This window comes from Meles meles, chromosome 8, assembly GCF_922984935.1.
Source record: "Meles meles chromosome 8, mMelMel3.1 paternal haplotype, whole genome shotgun sequence".
NCBI lineage: Eukaryota > Metazoa > Chordata > Mammalia > Carnivora > Mustelidae > Meles > Meles meles.
This window is the reverse complement of record NC_060073.1, coordinates 6,321,310-6,339,802: the sequence shown is the minus strand read 5'-3', so window position 1 is coordinate 6,339,802 and position 18,493 is coordinate 6,321,310. Positions and strand designations below refer to the sequence as shown.

At 53.9% G+C, this 18,493-nt stretch overlaps 1 protein-coding gene across 1 annotated transcript; it reads left to right on the top strand.

Moving 5' to 3' along the window:
• Nucleotides 1–9,049: 9,049 nt before the first annotated feature.
• On the top strand, nt 9,050–18,431 carry LOC123948544 (testis specific 10 interacting protein). Its single transcript, XM_046015760.1, has 9 exons — nt 9,050–9,069; nt 9,143–9,335; nt 10,055–10,188; nt 10,282–11,003; nt 11,162–11,309; nt 13,468–13,638; nt 16,150–16,249; nt 16,459–16,583; nt 17,256–18,431. The coding sequence occupies exons 1-9, from the start codon at nt 9,050–9,052 to the stop codon at nt 17,377–17,379; spliced, it is 1,737 nt and encodes a 578-aa protein (XP_045871716.1). The 3' UTR covers nt 17,380–18,431.
• Nucleotides 18,432–18,493: the final 62 nt, after the last annotated feature.

Genomic DNA, 18,493 nt, shown 5'->3' with positions numbered 1-18,493 from the left:
AGTAGGCACCTGGCTGGTTCAGTTGGTAGAGCGTGCGACTCTTGACCTTAGGGTTGTGAGTTTGAGTCCCACGTTGGACCTAGAGATTACCTAAATGAATGAATGAACAAAAACTTAAAAAAATAAAATATCAAAGAATGTTACTAATAATCAGATATTACTAAATATAAAGACAATCAAAGTGAATTCCTTTCCAGAGAAATACAAAATGTCAAAGTTGGCACAAAAATTATCAAAAATTTCAATAGATCAGTAACCAGTAGAAAAAAGTATCATCTAAGACACCAACACAAAAGAGTCCTAAGACACTTTCACAGGGACCTTCTGCAGACTTTCCAGGGACAAATGGTCCTTATCATGTATCAGTTGTTCCAAAAGACAAGGAAAGAGAGAAAGCTGCCCAGTTCCTCATATGACTCCCAAACTAGCTAGGGACAGTGTCAGAAAAGGAAAGTATAGAGTATTTCACTCTGAACGCAGATGTTCAACTATGATCTACTTGGATAAAATATAGGAGAAAGCCCCACCTAGGGGTAAGGAAAAGACTTCTTCTTCTCCTTTTTTTCCCCCCCAAAGATTTTATTTGGGGCACCTGGGTGGCTCAGTGGGTTAAGCCTCTGCCTTCAGCTCAGGTCATGATCTCAGGGTCCTGGGATCGAGTCCCACATCGAGCCCCCACATCGGGCTCTCTGCTGAGCAGAGAGCCTGCTTCCTCCTCTCTGCCTGCCTCTCTGTCTACTTTTGATCTCTCTCTCTGTCAAATAAGTGAATAAATCTTAAAAAAAAAGATTTTATTTATTTACTTGACAGAGAAAGAGACAGAGAGAGAGGGGACACAAGCAGTGGGAGAGGGAGAAGCAGGGTCCCTGCTCAGCAGGGAGCCCGACTCAGGACTCGACCCAGGACCCTGGGATCATGACCTGAGCTGAAGGCAGACGCTTAACGACTGAGCTACTGGGCGCCCTGGGAAAGGAATTCTTAAGACATGCAAAATACAAACCTCTATTCAGACATTTATGGATCCAGCTACATCAGAATTAAGGATGTCTATTCCGCGAAGACTGTCAGAGCTAACATTGATAGGTGGTTGCAATCTATCGAATAAAGACCGCCCGCCGGTCAATAAGGAAAAGACAAGAAACACAATAGAGAAATAGGCGAACTACATGAACAGGCAACTCACCGAAGGTTTGGCTGAAAATGGCAAGAAACTGAAGACAATGTGGTCTAAGAAGTAATTGTGTGATTCAATTAAGATTACGGTGAGATACCATTTTATGACCACCAGGTGAGTGGAAATTCAAAAAACGAATCATACCAGTGCTTGGGGAGGGTGTGGGCAGACAGAAATCTTTGGTCATTTCCATGAGCCCGCAAGCTGGTAGAGTCTCTCAAGAGCACTGTGAAATGAGGTATACAGTTCTTCCAAGACTCCACACTTTTTTTTTTTTAATTTTATTTATTTGACAGAGAGAGATCACAAGTAGATAGAGAGGCAGGCAGAGAGAGAGAGGGAAGCAGGCTCCCTGCTGAGCAGAGAGCCCGATGCGGGACTCGATCCCAGGACCCTGAGATCATGACCTGAGCCGAAGGCAGCGGCTTAACCCACTGAGCCACCCAGGCGCCCCGACTCCACACTTTTGATTCTTGGCAAATAAGCCACAGAAATTCGTGCCCAGGTGTTCAAAGAGAAATGTACGAGGGCATTAGCTGCAGTGTCCTTCGTGGAAACGGGAGTCGGGGGGAACCTTGACATTCATCCTCAGAAGAATGGATTAGTGATGTGGAATGGACACAAACTGTGGAACATCAGGCGACAGTCAGAATCAGCACATAGTTTTTAAAACATAGTGTTCAGGGTGCCTGGGTGGCTCAGTGGGTTAAAGCCTCTGCCTTTGGCTCGGGTCATGATCTCAGGGTTCTAGGATCGAGCCCCACATCGGGCTCTCTGCTCAGCAGGGAGCCTGCTTCCTCCTTCTCTCTCTGCCTGCCTCTCTGCCTACTTGTGATCTCTTCTGTCAAATGAATAAAATCTTTTTAAAAAAATAGTGTTCAAAGAATAAGGAACAAAAATGAGATCAACAGCATAATACCATTTATATACACTAAACCCACAAATGCATAAAAATGATATTAGATCATCCCCAAGGATCCATTCGTATTTAAATGGGATGGGAATGGGGATTGAAGATAAAGGAGAACAAAAACAAAATCAAAGCCATGAAGTGGCCTTGTATCCATCGAAGGTCCTTGGTCATTGTGAAATCAGGAACCCGTAAACTCTGCTGCCTGCTCCCGAGGGCTGGAAGAAGAGAAACGTGTGAAGGGCACGAGCAGGTGGTTCACAGAGTAAGCACAAATGGTTCCTAAAGTTATGGAAAGGCACTGACCTCACAGATAATAAAGGGAATGCAAGTTTTAGCGACAACGAGATCCCATTTTTTCATCTATCAGATTAACGATTTTTTAAAAATTGTAATACACCTTGCTGGTGGGAATGTAAACGCAGTTGGTGGAAATCTACATCGAGCGTTTGGGGGAGTGATTAGGCTTCGTCAAAATGTAAATTGCTTAAGGCCAGCAAGTGTGTTTACAGGAACTTATCTTGCGGAAAATACTCAAGGTGCAACGGCGCATTTGCAAGGCTGTTGCCTTTGCAAGGCTGTTGCTGCGGCAAAGTCCGTAGCAGGGAAGCTAGTGGGGGCCACGTGAGGTTTGACAGGAGACAAGTTTAGTACATTATGTTGGTTGTGTGTGACGCCCTGTGATGAAGGCGAACACGGAGGGGGCTGTCTGCACGTGCTGACCCGGAACCGTGAGCGTAACATACTACAAAGCAAAAAAAAAGTTTGATCTTGTTTTTGTTGAAAAATTACACACACACACACACATACACTCACACAGAAGATATTAAAATGACCCACTGTCTCAGGTCTCAGTTTCTGCACTGAAAGTCAAGCATCCGTAAGCAGGCTCCAGACCCCTCTTACCGGCAGAACAGGAGGAGAACAGAGAGGGCGCCGCCAACCCCAGCACCCACCCCAGCCCTGGGGGTGGATGAGAGGACAGAGGGGCAGGGAAGAGGAGCCTGAGAAGGCTGTGCTGGTGGGCTGGGCTTCCTCCCTCCTCAGGTTTTGAGAGGGGCTCAGAAAACTTGGTTCCCAGAAATCTGAAATGATCCGAGGGTCGGAGTCCAACTGTGCCCAGGGAAATGGAAGTGGAAAGGTGACGCACGGGGCAGCCGTTGTGGTCGTGGAGACAGGGCTGCACAGGGAGCGGCTGCCTATGATCCAAGAGTGAAGCAAGCCCTCCAGGCTCAAGGGGCGGAAGACGCTGGGGGTAGGGAGCCAGGCCAGGGCCAGCTTGGCGGGAGGGAGTGCCCGATGGTGAGTGATGGGGGGTGATGGGGACTGTGCGGAGAAAGGCATTCTGGGTGCAGAGCAGGGAAGCTCCCCGTGCCAGAGTTTGTGGCTGAAGTCGGGGTTGGGGGGGGCAGCTTTGGGCGAAAGTTCCTAGGGGCACCTGGGTGGCTCAGTCAGTTAAATGTCTGCCTTCAGCTCAGGTCATGATCCCAGAGGGCTGGGATCGAGCCCACAACATGTGACTCTTGATCTCGAGGCTGTGAGTTTGGGCTCCACGCTGGACATAGAATCTACTTTAAAAAATAAAATAAAATAAAATAAGGGATGCCTGGGTGGCTCAGTTGGTTAAGCCGCTGCCTTTGGCTCAGGTCATGATCCCAGGGTCCTGGGATCGAGTCCCACATCAGGCTCCTTGCCCCGCAGGGAGCCTACTTCTCTCTCACTCTCTCTGCCTGCCTCTCTGCCTGCTTGTGTTCTCTCTCTGAAAAATAAATAAAAATCTTTTTAAAAATAAAATAAAATAAAGGAAACGTGTGGGGCTCCTGGCTGACTCAGTCAGGAGAGCAGGCAAGTCTTGATCTCAGGGTCATGAGTGTGAGCCCCAGACCGGATATATAGTAATCACACAAAAATAAATAAATGAAATTAAAAAATTTTTTTAATTAAAAAAAAAAAAAGATGCTGGTGTCCGTGCCTGTCAGTTACTGAAAGATTACGTTGCATTCACATCACCTAATAAGCAGCTCTTAGAGTCCAATCTGGAAGCCAAAGGAAGGCTCGTGAAGGAAGGCTCGTGAGAGGCAAGGACCTGAAAACATTTGTAAATTCTTCCCGCAAGGTTTCTGAGAGGCCCGCCTCCCGCAGTGTGTTTTTGTTCATCCCATCGCTCACAAACCGGTTACGGTTAGGGACGGTCCGGATGTGCGGGCTCTGCGCCAGGTGCCCAGCATACAGCCGTGAACAAACACGAGGACCCTTAGGGAGCCGAGAGCTGCTGGGAAGGACGGACAAGCAAGGAAGCTGATTCAGTCGAAGGTGTATTCACTTGCGGGGGTGCCATGACAAAGCACAACAGACGACTTAACCCGTAGGAATTATTTTCTCACAAATCCGGACGCCAGAAGTCCAAGACCCAGATACTGGTGGGTTTGGTTTCTTCTTCTTTTTTTTAAGATTTTATTTATTTATTTGACAGAGAGAAATCACAAGAGAGGCAGGCAGAGAGAGAGGAAGGGAAGCAGGCTCTCCGCTGAGCAGAGAGCCCAATGTGGGGCTCGATCCCAGGACCCTGAGATCATGACCTGAGCCGAAGGCAGATGCTTAACCCACTGAGCCACCCAGGCGCCCGGGTTTGGTTTCTTCTAAGGCTTCTCTCCTTGGCTGGTGGGTGGCCACTGTCCTCTGTGTCCTCACACGGGCTTTCCTCTGGGTGTGTCTGTGTCCTGATCTCCTCTTTTCTTTTCTCCATTTTAAGATTTTATTTACTTATTTGAGAGAGAGAGATTGACAGAACGAGTGGGAGGAGCAGACCCCCTGCAGAGCAAGGACACAGGACTCCGTCCCAGGACGCTGGGATCCTGCCCTGAGCTGAAGGCAGACGCTAAACCGCCTGAGCCACCCAGGCGCCCTGCTCTCCTCTTATAAAGACACCAGTCATGCTGATCAGGACCTCATTTTACCGTAATCGCCTCTTTAAGAGCCCTATCCCCCAGTACAGTCAGATTCCGAGGTGCTGAGGGTTGGAATGTCAAAGTCTGAATCTGGGGGTGGAGGGACACCAGCCCAAAGCAGGAGCGGAAGATGAGAAAGTGACTAGCGCGGTGGGAAAAAGCCGAGTGAGAGGGGGCGAGTGTGCATTTACGGGGCAGGCTGTGGTTCTAAATAGGGTGGTCCGAGCGGGGTCTCTGAAAGGTTGACATTTGGGCCCCACCTTGCAAGAAGGTGAAGGACTGAGCCACACAGGTATCTGCGGGGAGGGCATCCAGGGAGAGGGAAGGGCCAGGGCAGAGGTGAGACCATGGGAGAAGCAAAGGGGTTGTGGGGGCGGGGAGCTCGGAGGACGAAGCAGGAGAGGCAGGGGGAGTGGGGCCTGGTCCGTAGGCCCCACAGAACATTGTAGGACTTGGGGCTTGAGTTTTCAAGACCACCACAGGTCACATCGACACGGAGGTTTCTATCAACAAAAAAACAAGCAAACGAACAAAAAAAAATCCACCAAAACAAAACAAAAACCCACCGACACAAAAAGAATGTAGCAAGTGTTGGCAAGGATATAGAAAAATTGGTCCCCTTGAGCACTGCTGGTGGGAATGTAGGAAACGGCGGGATCAACTATGGAAAACGGTATGACGATCCCTCAAAAAATTGAACCTAGAATTTCCGTCTAACCCAGCACTTCCACGCCTGAGTGCCCCCTGGGAGAATGGGGAGCAGGCACCCGGGGAGACGTCTCTACATCCTTGTCACGGGAGCACCACTCACAGCAGCCAAAAACTGGAAGCAACCCAAATGCCCATCAGCAGGTGAATGGGTAAACCCAATGTGGTAAATACACTCGTGCACGGGGCGCCTGGTGGCTCAGTCGTTACGTGTCTGTCCTCGCCTCAGGTCACGGTCCCAAGGGCTCGATCCCAGGACCCTGGGATCATGACCTGGGCGGAAGGTGGAGGTTTTAACCCACTGAGCCACCCAGGCGCCCCTCATTTTATTTTAAAGATTTTGTTTATTCATTTGAGAGAGAGAGAGAGAGAAAGAGACAGTACAAGAAAGACAGAGGGAGAGGGAGAAGCAGGCTCTCCCCCCTGAGCTGGGAGATGTGGGGCTCGATCCCAGGACCCTGGAGATCATGACCTGAGCTGGAGGCAGATCCTTAACCATTGAGCCACCCAGGTGGCCCTGAGTTTCATTGTTTTCATAAAAAGTGTTCCGGAGATTGATAGTGGTGAGGGTTGGGCAACATTTTGTAAATATAATCATACCACCGAATGGTACACTTAAAAATGGTAAATTTAGATAAGGGTTGAGAGTGGTGTGAGCTCAGATGGGGCAAAGTCTTCCAATCCTGAATCCACTTTGAGGAGGATTAACTGCCAGATAGGATGAAGAAGAGAAGAAGAGTCCAGGGTTTGGCTCGAGAACTGGGAGGATAGATAACCACTTGGCTAAGACGGAGAGGGCTCAGGTCAACCCTCTCAGGAGGTTTTGCTGCAAAGGGGAACGGAGAAATGGGGGCAGTGTTGGGGAAGGAGAAGTGAGGTCAAGAGAGAAATGATAGCACATTGGCTTTGACGGAAGTGATTCTGAAGGGTGTGGAAGGTGGCCGAGGAGAGAGGGGGCCAACTGCTGGAACCATCCTTGGGCAGCCAATAAGTGAATATATATGAAGGCAATGCATGAATATATTTGAAGTGAAGGAGAGTAAGGGCAGAGTGCCACTTAGGCAGCCTTTGGCAGGGGACATTGTAGCAGAAACCTGAAGGAAGTGGGAGAGGGAGCCACAGGGATTCTGGAGAGAGAGCATTTCAGGAGCCGCAGCAGCAGCAGCAAGTGCAAAGGCCCTGAGGCGGCACAAGCTGGTATGCTCAAGGAGCAGTGTGGTTGGACCAGAGCGAGTGATGGAGGCAGTGGGGCAGACAGATCAAGCCGGGCCTAGGAGGCCATGGGACTTTGGCTTTTACTCTATCAGAGACCTGATCCATTTGAAAGTTTTGAACAAAGGCATGACAGGCTTTGGTCTTAACAGGATCATTCTGGCTGCTGAGTAAAGAATAGAATTGGGCAAGAGGAGAAGCCGAGTGAAGGGGGCACTGTAGTGATCCAGATGGGAGCCAGTGGGGGACTGGGGGAGCGTGTTCCTGGAGGAGGCGGGGAGAAGTGGTTGGATTCTGCATGAATTCTGAAGGCGGTACCAGCAGGGTTTGCTAGCGCATGGCGTGTGGAGAGTGAGAGAGGAATCCAGGATGCCGCTGGGGCTTTGGTCCGAGTGACGGGAAAGATGGATATGAGGTTGGTGGAGATGGGGAAAGCCTTACTTTCAACATGCCAAGCCAAGATGCTCACTCATCATCCAAGTGGCGTGTCAAGCGGCTGGTGGATAGGCGTCTGGACCTTGGGGGACAAGTCAGGGCTGACATGTATAAACTTGGGAATGGACGCAAGGTGAAGGATGGCTTGTGTCAGACCGGAGGAGCTCCCTTGACAAGGGAGAGTGTCTAGAGAAGGGAAGAGGTCTGCACACATCTCATGAAAATACTGACCTTCCAGCCCCATACTTGCCCTCTGCCTGGGAAGGAGTGGCCCAGAATTCATCCGGGAGGTCAGCTGGGCTGGGGTCTGAGAGCAGAGGAGAGTCCACAGAAACAAAGCTCAGGGAAGAACATGCCTGGAGGTAGGGCATCTGGTGGGATCTGCTGCCTTTACTGGTCTCACTGGGGCTGCACCATTGCCTAAGAAGCAACAGCTCTTCGTAGCAGTTAGGACGGGCTGGGGGAGTGTTCTCTGTGGACCTGCGTCTATGAATGAATGTATCTATGAATGTGTATCTGTCTATCGATGTGTCTGTGAACGTGACCCCAGGAGGCAGGCGCCATTATACCCAGTCCCACGCTCTCCTAGAGGACACAGAGGCACAGGTTGGGCTGGGACGTGAACACAAGGGCCTCCTCTGTTTTCTTAACCACTGTGGGCTGCTGTCTCCCAGTAATGGTCCGTTATTGTCAGAAGGAATCATTAGCAACATTTGCCGAGTGCACTGCCTTTATGATTTCACTTAATCCTTGCAACAACCGTATAGCATGGGCCTGCGATGGCCAGGTGTACAGAGGGGAGAGGTGACTTGCCCAAGGTCACAGAGCTGGTGAGCGGCCAAGCCAGGCCTCCAGCCCTGCTGCTCCGTCTCTAGGGCCTCAGCCTGGCCCTGCATCATTAAGCTGCTGGTCACGTGGGTCAGCCCTAGGCATCCCGTGGGGATTTATCATGTCAAGGCATTTTGGTGATGCTTAGAAGTTTGGGGTAAGATTTAAATGCTCTGACTCCCTTGGGGCGCCTGGGTGGCTCAGTCAGTGAAGTGTCTGCCTTCGGCTCAGGTTGTGAGACCGGGGTCCTGCGCTCGAACCCCATGTTGGGCTCCTCGTCGGCAAGTCTGCTTCTTCTCCCTCTACCTCTCCCCTGCTCATGCTCACTCTCCCTTGCTCTCTATTTATTGACTGATAAATAAATACAATCTTCAAACATTTTTTTTTTAAAAAGTTCTGACTCCCTCTGGAGCCTTCTCTGGGCTCTGCTTGCCTGCTGCTTCCCCCTAGGCATGGTGTTCAACTTCCTGGCCCTTTTTGTTCAGTCAGGACCTGGGAGGCCAAGCGAGAGGTCGGCTTGGCTACCGTAAGGCCTCCATCAGGGCTGGCCGGGGGCGGGCCGGCAGCCCAGGAGGTAGGTGGGCAGAGACAGCCCACCTAGGCACCACCTGGCCACCTTCTTAGGGTGTGAGGACCCTTCCAGATGGTCAAGTCTAGAGGTCGCTTGCACAGGGAGGTGGGGAAACACAGGCCGAGTGAGGACGGGGGACTCACACCAGGTGTGTGAAGAGTTGCCGTAGAGGCCGGGCTTGGCCCCAGGCCTCGGGACTCCCAGCCTAGACTACGCCTCAGCCTCCGGCTGAACTTTCCCCCGCCCCAGAAGGAATCGGCCCCATGTACATTTTTGGCCTCACGTACGCTGGCGGGCCCTCCCTGGCCTGCTTTTTGCCAGCGCCCTTGAGACTGGCGGAGAACTGGTTGCCATAGAGATGGTGGGGCGGGCAGTTCCAAGGCTGGCAGGTGCGGGTGGGGGACGGGGCAGGACACCAATATGCGAAACGCCCACCAGCCGCTGAGCAGGACCACTTCGGGGAGACCAGGGCAGGACGCGTGGCTCCAGGCTCCAGGAACAACTGTAGGGCTGCTCAAGTTTCTGTCAGACACCCCCCAGGCTGAGCAGGTGAGGGAGGCCCCATGGGGGCACTTCCAACTGCCTGGAGGCAGGCTGGCTGCCTGGGGGTGTGGAGGCCGGGGCTGAGGGAGACTGGAGCTGAGGCCAGGTGAGAGACAGCCAGGCCCAAGGCAGGCAGGGACCATAGGGATGCCTCAAGCGTTCGGGGTGAAGACGAGGAAGACACCCAGGGGTGACTCCCAGGCTCCCAGTGGAGCGATGTGGGGACCCCCGCAGGAGGAGGTGGGTTTCGGGAAAGATAATGAGTTTCTGCCACCTGGACTTAGACAGTCCCATGGGGACATGTCCCCACGGGGCATTCGGAGGAGCCAACCCTGACCCAGAGGCAGCATTGTACGATGGTGACAAATCTGGGCTCTGGGGACAGACTCAACGCGTTCCGATCCCGACTCCCCTTAACTGGCCAAGTGACCTTGGTCATGTGATGTCACCTCTCTGAGCCTTAGTGTTCTCATCTGGGATGAGAGGAGATCTCACAGAGATAACAGCGGAACAGAGGGTCCTTGGGAAAGTTAAGTGATCCGTGAAAGTCCCGCGCACCCAGCAGGTACTCAGTAGCATCTTTGCATATTGGAAGTAGTAATGATCAGTCAGTTTTAGTGGTAATCCAGCCAAGGGGGCACAGGTGAGGAGGGTCCCCTGGGGGAAGGTGTGAAGCGGTCCAGGAGGCTGCTCCGAGCTGGGCCTCCTCTCCTGTCTTCACCTAGGGGAGGACTGGGAGTGGCGATCGTGTGATTCTGGGCCAGCAGCCAAGGTCTCGGAGCGCAGGGCAGACGACGACGAAGAACCGGAGGCCGCAGGCCCGGAACAAGAAAGGGCATGGCTCGGCTGAGGCTGAAGAGTAAGCAGCTGTGCGACAGGCTGGGTGGGAGGCTGGGTCCCCCATGGGGGGGCCGGCACCTTGACCCCTGCTCCCTGTCCTCTCCTTCCTCAGTCTCATCCCTTCTTCTCCTCGGAAACCCTCTTTCCCCTTCCAATGGGCCTGGGAGAGCTTCACCCCTGACAGCCGAGCTCTGCATCAGCCTAGCTCCTTCTCGGCCCCTGGCTACCAAGTTACGTCCTTGCCCCAAGCACTTCTCAAGTATAAGACCAGGTGCAAGTCCACGGCCACCGTCCCAGAGGCCCACGGCTTCTGCTGGAAGACAGAGATGCCAAACCTGGAGAGGAGCCAGCAGCTCAGGGCCTGCGGTGGCAGCCCCCTCTCTCCCGGCAAAGGGAAGAGCCAAGAACTGGAGGGGCTCAGTGAGTGGGACCTCCGGCCGTCTGGGAAGAGGTCAGGGTCAGGATCCGAGTCTGAGGAAGGCACTGAGCTGGAAGCCCTGGGTGCTGAGGAGGCAGACAGGGGCTTGAGCCCTGGGGAACTGCCCTACCTCCTCAGGAGGGGGTCGATCTTTGAAGAGGAGCGGTTTGCCGAGGTGACAGAGGAGGCCGAGGAGGGGGAGCACAGGGCCCCCCGTAGAAGGAGGCCTGGTTCTCAGAGAAAGGGGTCCAACGTCTGCAAGGAGGCCTCCAGTGAGGGTGACCTGCAGTGTAAGGGGAAGAGCTCGAGCTCCAACCTCAGAGGATCACAGAGGAGGAAGTCAAGGGCCAAGGACCTGGAGGGGCCGTGGGACCTGGAGAAGCTGCAGAGGCAGTTACAGCAAGACTTGGACGGCGGTGAGTGTGGGCTGTCAATGCCTGGGTCCCGAGAACTACACAGTTCGGAAGAGAGGTTGAGTTGGGAAGAGAGGGTTGTGCTGTGCTCCAGCTGCTGGGCGGGATTGCCCAGTAGGCTGGGAGGGAGGCTACTCTCTAACTTGTCCCACTGTGGATAGGCCGTGAAAAGCAGCCCTGGAAGGCTCTGCGGACTGCTGTCCAGGCCTCCAATCGGAGTGGGAAGACCTACGCCTTGGAAGATGAAGAGACTTGCCTGTTTGCCAACTTTCCTAACCGTACCTTCCACAAACGACAGGAGGCCACAAGGTAAGGTGGAAGAAAAAGGAGGATGGGAAGAAAGGGCTGGGAGTAGTGAAGAAGCCAGTTCTCCAGAGACACTGTATCATTCACTCCTTCATTTATCCATTCTTTAATCTTCTAGTCATCCAATCTTCTGTGGATATGTCCATGCATCTACCCACTCATCCATCCATCCATCCATCATCCAAACATCCATCCACCCTCCCGCCCATACCCATTCACCCATCTACCTACCCATTCATCCATCCACCCACTCACCCATCCATTCACCCGTCCATCCATTTACCTACCCATCATCCATTTACCTACCCATCCATCTATCCATCCATCCATCCACCTACCCACTCACCCACCCATCCATCCAACCATCCCCATCCATCCATCCATCGACCCATCCACACATCCATCCATCTATCCATCCATCCATCCATCCATCATCCACATCTGTCTGCTTGGCCAGGTGTCTATTGACACAAACCACTTTTCATCCATTTCCCATCTTCCCTCCATCCATTAGCCTATTCACTAAATGATTAATGCAACATATGTTGAATATCTACTCATGGGTGCTTAGGAGGTGAAGACAAAAAGACTCAGCCTCAGCCCTAAGAAAGTCAAAGTCTGCTGGAAAAAGAGGCAGATGGGCAAGACGGCCATGAGGGCAGCAGAGTTAGACAACGGCTGTACTTGGGGCTTGAACAAAAGACAATGAGAGCAGAGGGGGAAGCCTGGGAAGGGGCACTGTTGCATTGTCTAGGTGAGGGATGATAAGGGCCCGAACCAACTGGCCACATGCACAGAGAGGGGATCCATGTACGAGATATCTGGGGACCGGCTCAGCAGGTCTTGGTGACTGGTTAGAAGTGGCAGGTGAGAATCCATAGCCGTATTGTATAGCACCCTTCGGTTCTTACTGTCACCCCTGCTTGCTTCCCTTGCTTCCCAGTGCACTCAGAACAAAGCCCAGAGTTCTGGGTAAGGAGGCTCCTGTTTCCCACACCCGCCAGTCAGAAGGGCTAGAATGCCCCCATGCTCTCCCTCCCTCCTCTCTCAGGACTGCCCCTCTCCCTCATTCACCCAGCTAACTCGATGCATCTTTCGATTCCCAAGCCAGGCGCCCTCCAGGAAGCTCTCCCCTGTGCTTGCCTCTGCCGCAGCTCTTGCCACACCGCCTTGCACTGGGTGCCGGGGTGCCTGTCTCTCCCTGTGTACAGGCTTAGAGCTCTCCGAGAGGACAGGTGTCAGATCTTATCGGTTATAGCCTCCCTGGCACCCTACATGGGACATGGCACCTGGTTGGTACTCAAGAAATACGTGCCAAGTGAATGAGCGCAGCTACCCTCCAATTTGTCCAGCCGTGATTGGATCACGCATGAATTCACCAACACTGAGTTTCTCTTTATGTGAAGCACTGTCCTAGGGGCTGGGGAGACGCTGGTGGCGGAGAGCAGGGCAAGGAGCCTGCTCTCGCATACACTCTATGCGCAATGAAGGGTAATTAATAAAGAAATGAACAAAATGTATAGCTAGAAAGGGAAAATACCTGGGAGGTAGAAAGGGTGGTCAGGGACTCTCTCTCTGACATCTGAGCAAGGACCTACCTCATAGACAAGGGACTGGCCACCAGAGCCAGGGGCAGAATGTTCCAGGTGGAGCCACGTGTCTACTCAACCATTCATCCATCCACTGACCCTTCACGACTTTGTTTCTGTTTCCCATCCATTCATCTGTCTGTCTGTCCCTCTAACCAAAACTCATGAACCTAATTCCTACCAGAGATGGGGGGTCGGAGGAAAGAACAAGATCTGGCCCCGTCCTCAGGAGAGTTGCTTTGCCAGGAGAAGTTAGCCGTACGGGTGAGGACACAGGGGCACCAAGCCCCACAGGGCTGAGGATGTTCAGTTTGGGGCACACAGCTGGCTGGAGTGGGAGAAGGCTTCCAGAAGAGTAAGGAAAGGCCTTGAGGTGGGCGTGAGGGTTGAGGCCCCGATGCAGCCCTCATCATGTCAGACTTCCATGACAAGCCCCAACCCCCAGGCCTGCCATCCCTCCCTCAGGCCCCCACACTCCTCTCCCTGCCCCTGGTCCCCCCCTCTGGTCGCCCACGAGACCACTGGTCCCCCCCAATTTCTCCCACCCTCTTCTTTCCCTCTCCCTACCCAAGAAGGCTGCTGCAGGCCTGGGAGCGGCAGCAGCAGGAGGAGCGGCAGCAGGCCGAGCTGCGGAGGGCCCGTGAGCAGCGGGTCCAGCAGCACGTGGCTCGCTGCCTGGCGGCCTGTGCGCCCAGAGGGAGCCGGGGGCCGGGGGCCACCCAGCGCAAGCTGGACGAGCTGAGGTAGGAAGCCGGGGCTTGGGAGGGCCTGGTGGGGAGAGGGCAGGGAGGCACTGCAGGATGTCAGATGCCGGAGGAAGGGCGAAGCAGAGACCTGGCTCTCACTTTTCCTTGGGGCTGAGTCTCCACAACCATCCTCCAGCCCTGGCAGGCAGGCCGGGCCACTGATGAAGACACAGGCAGGGGAGGAGAAGGGGCGGAGACAAGGTCACTCATCCCATGAACAGTACCAATCCCGCAGCTGTCAGAAGCTCACGGTTAAAATGGCTTATAGGCGTTACCACGTGTTCAAATCCTGCTCTTCCGATTTCAAAAGCCAGGCATGCTTATTATCAAAATGCAGATATTACTGAAAAAAATACAGATTATTACTGAAATCATTCACGGAGCACGGGAACAATGCCTGGCAATAGCCCTGGTTTGCCGTCCGGTGAAGTCCTCTATTTTACTCTCTTCCTATATGTTGGCCATTAAAAAGAACCAGGCAAATGTGTATTTAAAAGCAAATCTTTTTTAGACTCATAAAACAGGCCCACGAAGTGGGCATTACCGTCAGCCCCATAATTCGACAGAGGAGGAAATGGAGCTCGGAGAGCTCCAATAATTTACCAAAGTTCACAAATGAGCTGCAAAACTAGGATTCCACCTTGGACAGCCACTTAGCCACCGTCCACCCTGTCTCCAAGTGCTCGAATGGCCGGTCTGTAGAGAAAGTGTACCAGCGTCTTCGTCCAAAAGCCCCACCTAGTGAGACAGATAACACAAATAAATACAATCACCGGTGCCACAGACATTAAGTACCTACTGGAGGCAGCCGGCAGCAGGGTAGCCCTTTCCACATCTCATCGCCTTTCATCCTGGGAGAAGGGCTAGGTCAAGGTTGAGTGGAGCACTGCGAAGAGACCAGAGGGTCCCTGCCCTGCTGCGGGGTCACCAAGGACTCAACAGGGTTCTGATCACCTCCTCTTTGAGGCTCAGTCTTATCGTCTCCAGTTTTGAAGATGAGAAAACCAGGGCTCTTAAGAAGTCAGGGGTGTTTTAAAGGAATCCTTGCCAGACCTCAAGTTCATGGTTTGCGTGTTTATTTTTTCAATAAGGCGGGAAGCCTAAGGTTCAGAACTCCAAGGGACAGATGTCAGTAGGTTGAGTGTTTCACACACACCTTTTTTTATTTTCTATTGGAGAGCAGATGTTTTCCACGGGGCTCTCAGCCCCTACATCCTGTGACTTTTGCTCTCTCTGAGGTGCAAAGGCTCTGCCCTGCGCAGGGGGGGCGGGCTCAAGAGAGGGTGCCCTGTGGTAGGGAGGCTGTGTGCCTTCCTTTTCCTCCCAGATGTCGGACAGGGCTGAATCCAGTCCCAGGCTTCCTTTCTGCTTGGGGCTCCAAGACATGGACTTCCTCTCAATTCTAACAAACAGCATCAAGAATCAAGAAGGAAAAATACGCGTGACATCATAGTCGAGACGGAGGCTGAATGCCAGCTCGCTCCCCACCCCCGCCTTTTTTCACTGCTGAAATTACCTCTTGAATGCTGAAGCCTTGAATGCAATAACTTCTGTTCCTGGTCATGGGTTTTCAAGTTCATCCGTTTTTTGCAAGTGGAGGAGGGTTCCTGCCCTGGCACAGAGCCAAGGGTCCTGGCTCAGTAAGGCAGTGTTTTTCCACGGGGCTCCTGCACGTTTGCTTGCGGTCTTGGAGCCTTGGCTGCTTCTCCCCTCCCTGGGAGCTGCCACCACAACCCAAAACGTCTCTCCCGTGCTTCACAGGATTCCTGGCCCTGTGTGGAGTATGGCCAGAAGGCCCCTCTTGCTGCCCGGGTATTGGGCTTGATGCGCAGACGCGTGTCAGACAAGCGCACAAACCGGGTTTTTGTAAATGGACGCGTGCCTCCCCGGGCAACCCTGATCTTTTCAGGAAGTGTTCTTTCCTTTGCGACATAATTCTGTCATTCCTCCACCCCATTTTCTAAGTTGTGTGCTTAAAGAACCACAGAGAATGGTGACAGACTTGTCTAAACCCTGCCACAGTGCAGAGAAAACTGACCCCAGAGCGGGGTCTTGCCCAAAGCCACGGTCCCCGCCCCCATTTCTCACAGGCAGGCGCACTGTGAGAGAGTTCGGGGTGTTAACGCAGAGAGAGGAGGGGCTGTGCAAGCAGATGCCTGTTGCTCCCAAGACAGTGCTGGTCCCTCTCCCTTGAGGGTGGCCGGGAGGCTGGGTGAGCCCTGGCTGGACGGCCTGTGGACTTGGGCTCAGTCTCTCACTTCGCAGCTGTGTGACCTTGGGCAAGTCCCTCAACCCTGCTGGGCCTCAGGCTCATCATGGGTAAAATGGAGCATATCATTTCCACCCCACTGACCTCAGGAGGAATCCAGGGCAAGGAGGGGAGTGAAATCGCTTTGCAAGGTAAGGGTGGGGAGGATGAGGTGTCCTCAGTGAGGACGGGTACACTGAAGGGTGGAGATGGCTTGTGCTCACGGTTAGCTGCCCAGAGGCCCGTCTCCCTCCCCGCAGGCGGCAGGAGCGACAGCGCTTTGCTCAGTATCAGGCAGAGCTGCGAGGCATCCAGCACAGGGTGCAGGCCCGGCCCTACCTGTTCCAGCAGGCCATGCAGGTGAGGACCAGCACCCGGACAAGCATGCTCCCTCCCTGGGAACGGCGCTTCTCGTGGGACGAGCGGGTAGGGATGTAAGGCGAGAGTGGGCCCTCCCCGACGGGGCCCCGGGCCACTGTCCATCTAGAGGCCCCGAGACCCTCTCCGTATCCCAGCACCGTTTGTCCTCAGCAGCCTTGGTGGAAAGCAGGAACCTTCTCTCCACTCAGGTCAACGCCCGGCTCACGGTCACCCGGCGCTTCTCCCAGGTGCTGTCAGCACTGGGACTGGATGAGGAGCAGCTGCTGGCTGAGGCAGGAAAGGGGGACACAGAGGGCGCCTCCAGGAAACCCAGGTGAGGCCACCCAGCTAGCCAAAGAGCCACTGTGCCCACTACAAGGGGGAAGGGGTACCCTACAGGGTCTCCCCGAGCTGTCTCCCTACCCACCTCCAGCCTGGGCTGGACACCCAGGAAAAAGCTAAGGAAGCTCGTGGGCAACCACGCTGATCCGCCTTCAATCTAAGCCCCAGTCCTGGCCTGGTCCGCCCCACTCGGCCTGAAGGACTCTGCCTAGCTCTAGCAGCCAGCAAGTCCTTCCCCCAGGCCCTGTCCTTCACGTCCCCCCAGGAAGGCAGGATCAGGGTATGTTCTCCAGATCCCAACAAAGAAACAAAGGACCCGAGGGGCAGGGGCTTCCTGGAAGACACAGGAGCAAGTAAGCCACAGAGAGGCCGGCGGAGTGGCCACACACCAAGGCCCTGTTATGGGCGGCACACTAATCACCCCGCAAATAGCGTCCCTTCTGCTTTAGGACAACCTGGTGCACAGCAGGGATTCTGAGGCCCATTCGTAAGGACACTGAGTCTTGAGGAGGGGAAATCGCTTGCTCAGAGTCCACACAGCATAGCAGCCAAATTTGAGACCACGTGGGCAATAATGGCCTTTTCTCTCCCAAAGCCCGGTGTCTTTGGGCATGGGCGTGGGGAGCTAGAGCTCATGGTCTCTATCTGGGTCTCCGTCTTGAAGGAGCCACAGGTCAATGGGGGCGAGAATGGAGCACTCTTCCGAGAGTCTCCCAAGGACAGAGCGCAGTGGAAGCCAGCCTGACAGGCACTTCACTCCAAGCCCAAACCAAGAGTCCAGCCCCTAAGAAAACAATTAAATGCTTTATGGAAAACACCGCGTGTAATTTCTGGTGCTCCTGGCAGAGGCTGCAGGTTGGGAGTGGGAGGTAGCAGGTGGGCAGCGGGCTTAGCTTGTCCCATCACCCAGGAGCGTGGGTTCCGGAGCTGCTCCTGAGGGGGTCATCTCACACAGCAACAGCCACAACTCCTCCACCCCCTTTTCCAACATATAGGCTGGGTCCTAGGAATTGGGAGAGTGAACACAGGTCCGAATGGCCTCTGTCTTTGAGAACTTGGGCGGGTGGGGGGTGGAGTTTGGACCTTTAAAGGGGTGCATACCTCACACTGTTAACAGATGGGTTGCACAGGGGCCTCCAGACCTAGCAACCGTGGGGTGGGGGGATGAGGAGGGATTATATAAATTGGGATTTTAACTTTTAAGTAGCTTCAAGTTAGACCCGCCCAGAGGGGTAGGCAGCTCACATACACAGACGTGCTGAATTTTCTGCTCAGTTTTAGGACGTGCAGAGCACAGATGAAAAAACCTAATGCAGGGCGGGGGGTGCCTGGGTGTGGCAGTCAGTTAAAACTCCCACTCTTGGTTTTGGCTCCGGTCGTGATGTCAGGGTCCAGCTCCGGGCTTCTCTCCTTCTCCCTGCCCCTCCGGCTTGTGCTCTCTCATATAAATAGGCCTAAAACAAACAAACAAAAATCCAATAAAGAAGGGAGGGCAGCATTTGCTGCCCTATTGTTGTAGGGGCTCGGAGGCTGGCCTGTAGAGCGGCAGTGGCGGGGGAAGGGTCTCAGAACATAAGTGTCGTCCCACACCCGATGGAGCCACGACCCAGGGAAGAGCACTAGGAGGACGCCTACGGGAGCGGCAGGTGCTGTAAACGGCAAGACCATGTGTACGGAGCGTCCCGCCGCCAGGAAGTACTTCCAGCTCCCAGGTTGCTTGCTTTCAGGACTTATAGTTGAGAGACCTGCGGCTCTGAGACTGGGGTCCACGCACGCCCAGGAGCGCATGCGCAGTCACGCCGCCCGCTTAAAGACCGCCGCCCAGACCGAGACGGCCGCAACTGCGCAGTTGGGCCCCGATCCCGGCCTTCCCATGAGCCTTTGGGGCAGGCTCCGAGGCGA

Excerpts from the sequence above, each read along its gene's own strand:
- LOC123948544 (XM_046015760.1), top strand. The coding sequence starts at position 9,050 with ATGTACATTTTTGGCCTCAC. Across the intron at positions 9,070-9,142 it reads ATGTACATTTTTGGCCTCAC|AGATGGTGGGGCGGGCAGTT; the intron begins GTACGCTGGCGG and ends TGGTTGCCATAG. Across the intron at positions 11,310-13,467 it reads AAACGACAGGAGGCCACAAG|AAGGCTGCTGCAGGCCTGGG; the intron begins GTAAGGTGGAAG and ends TCCCTACCCAAG.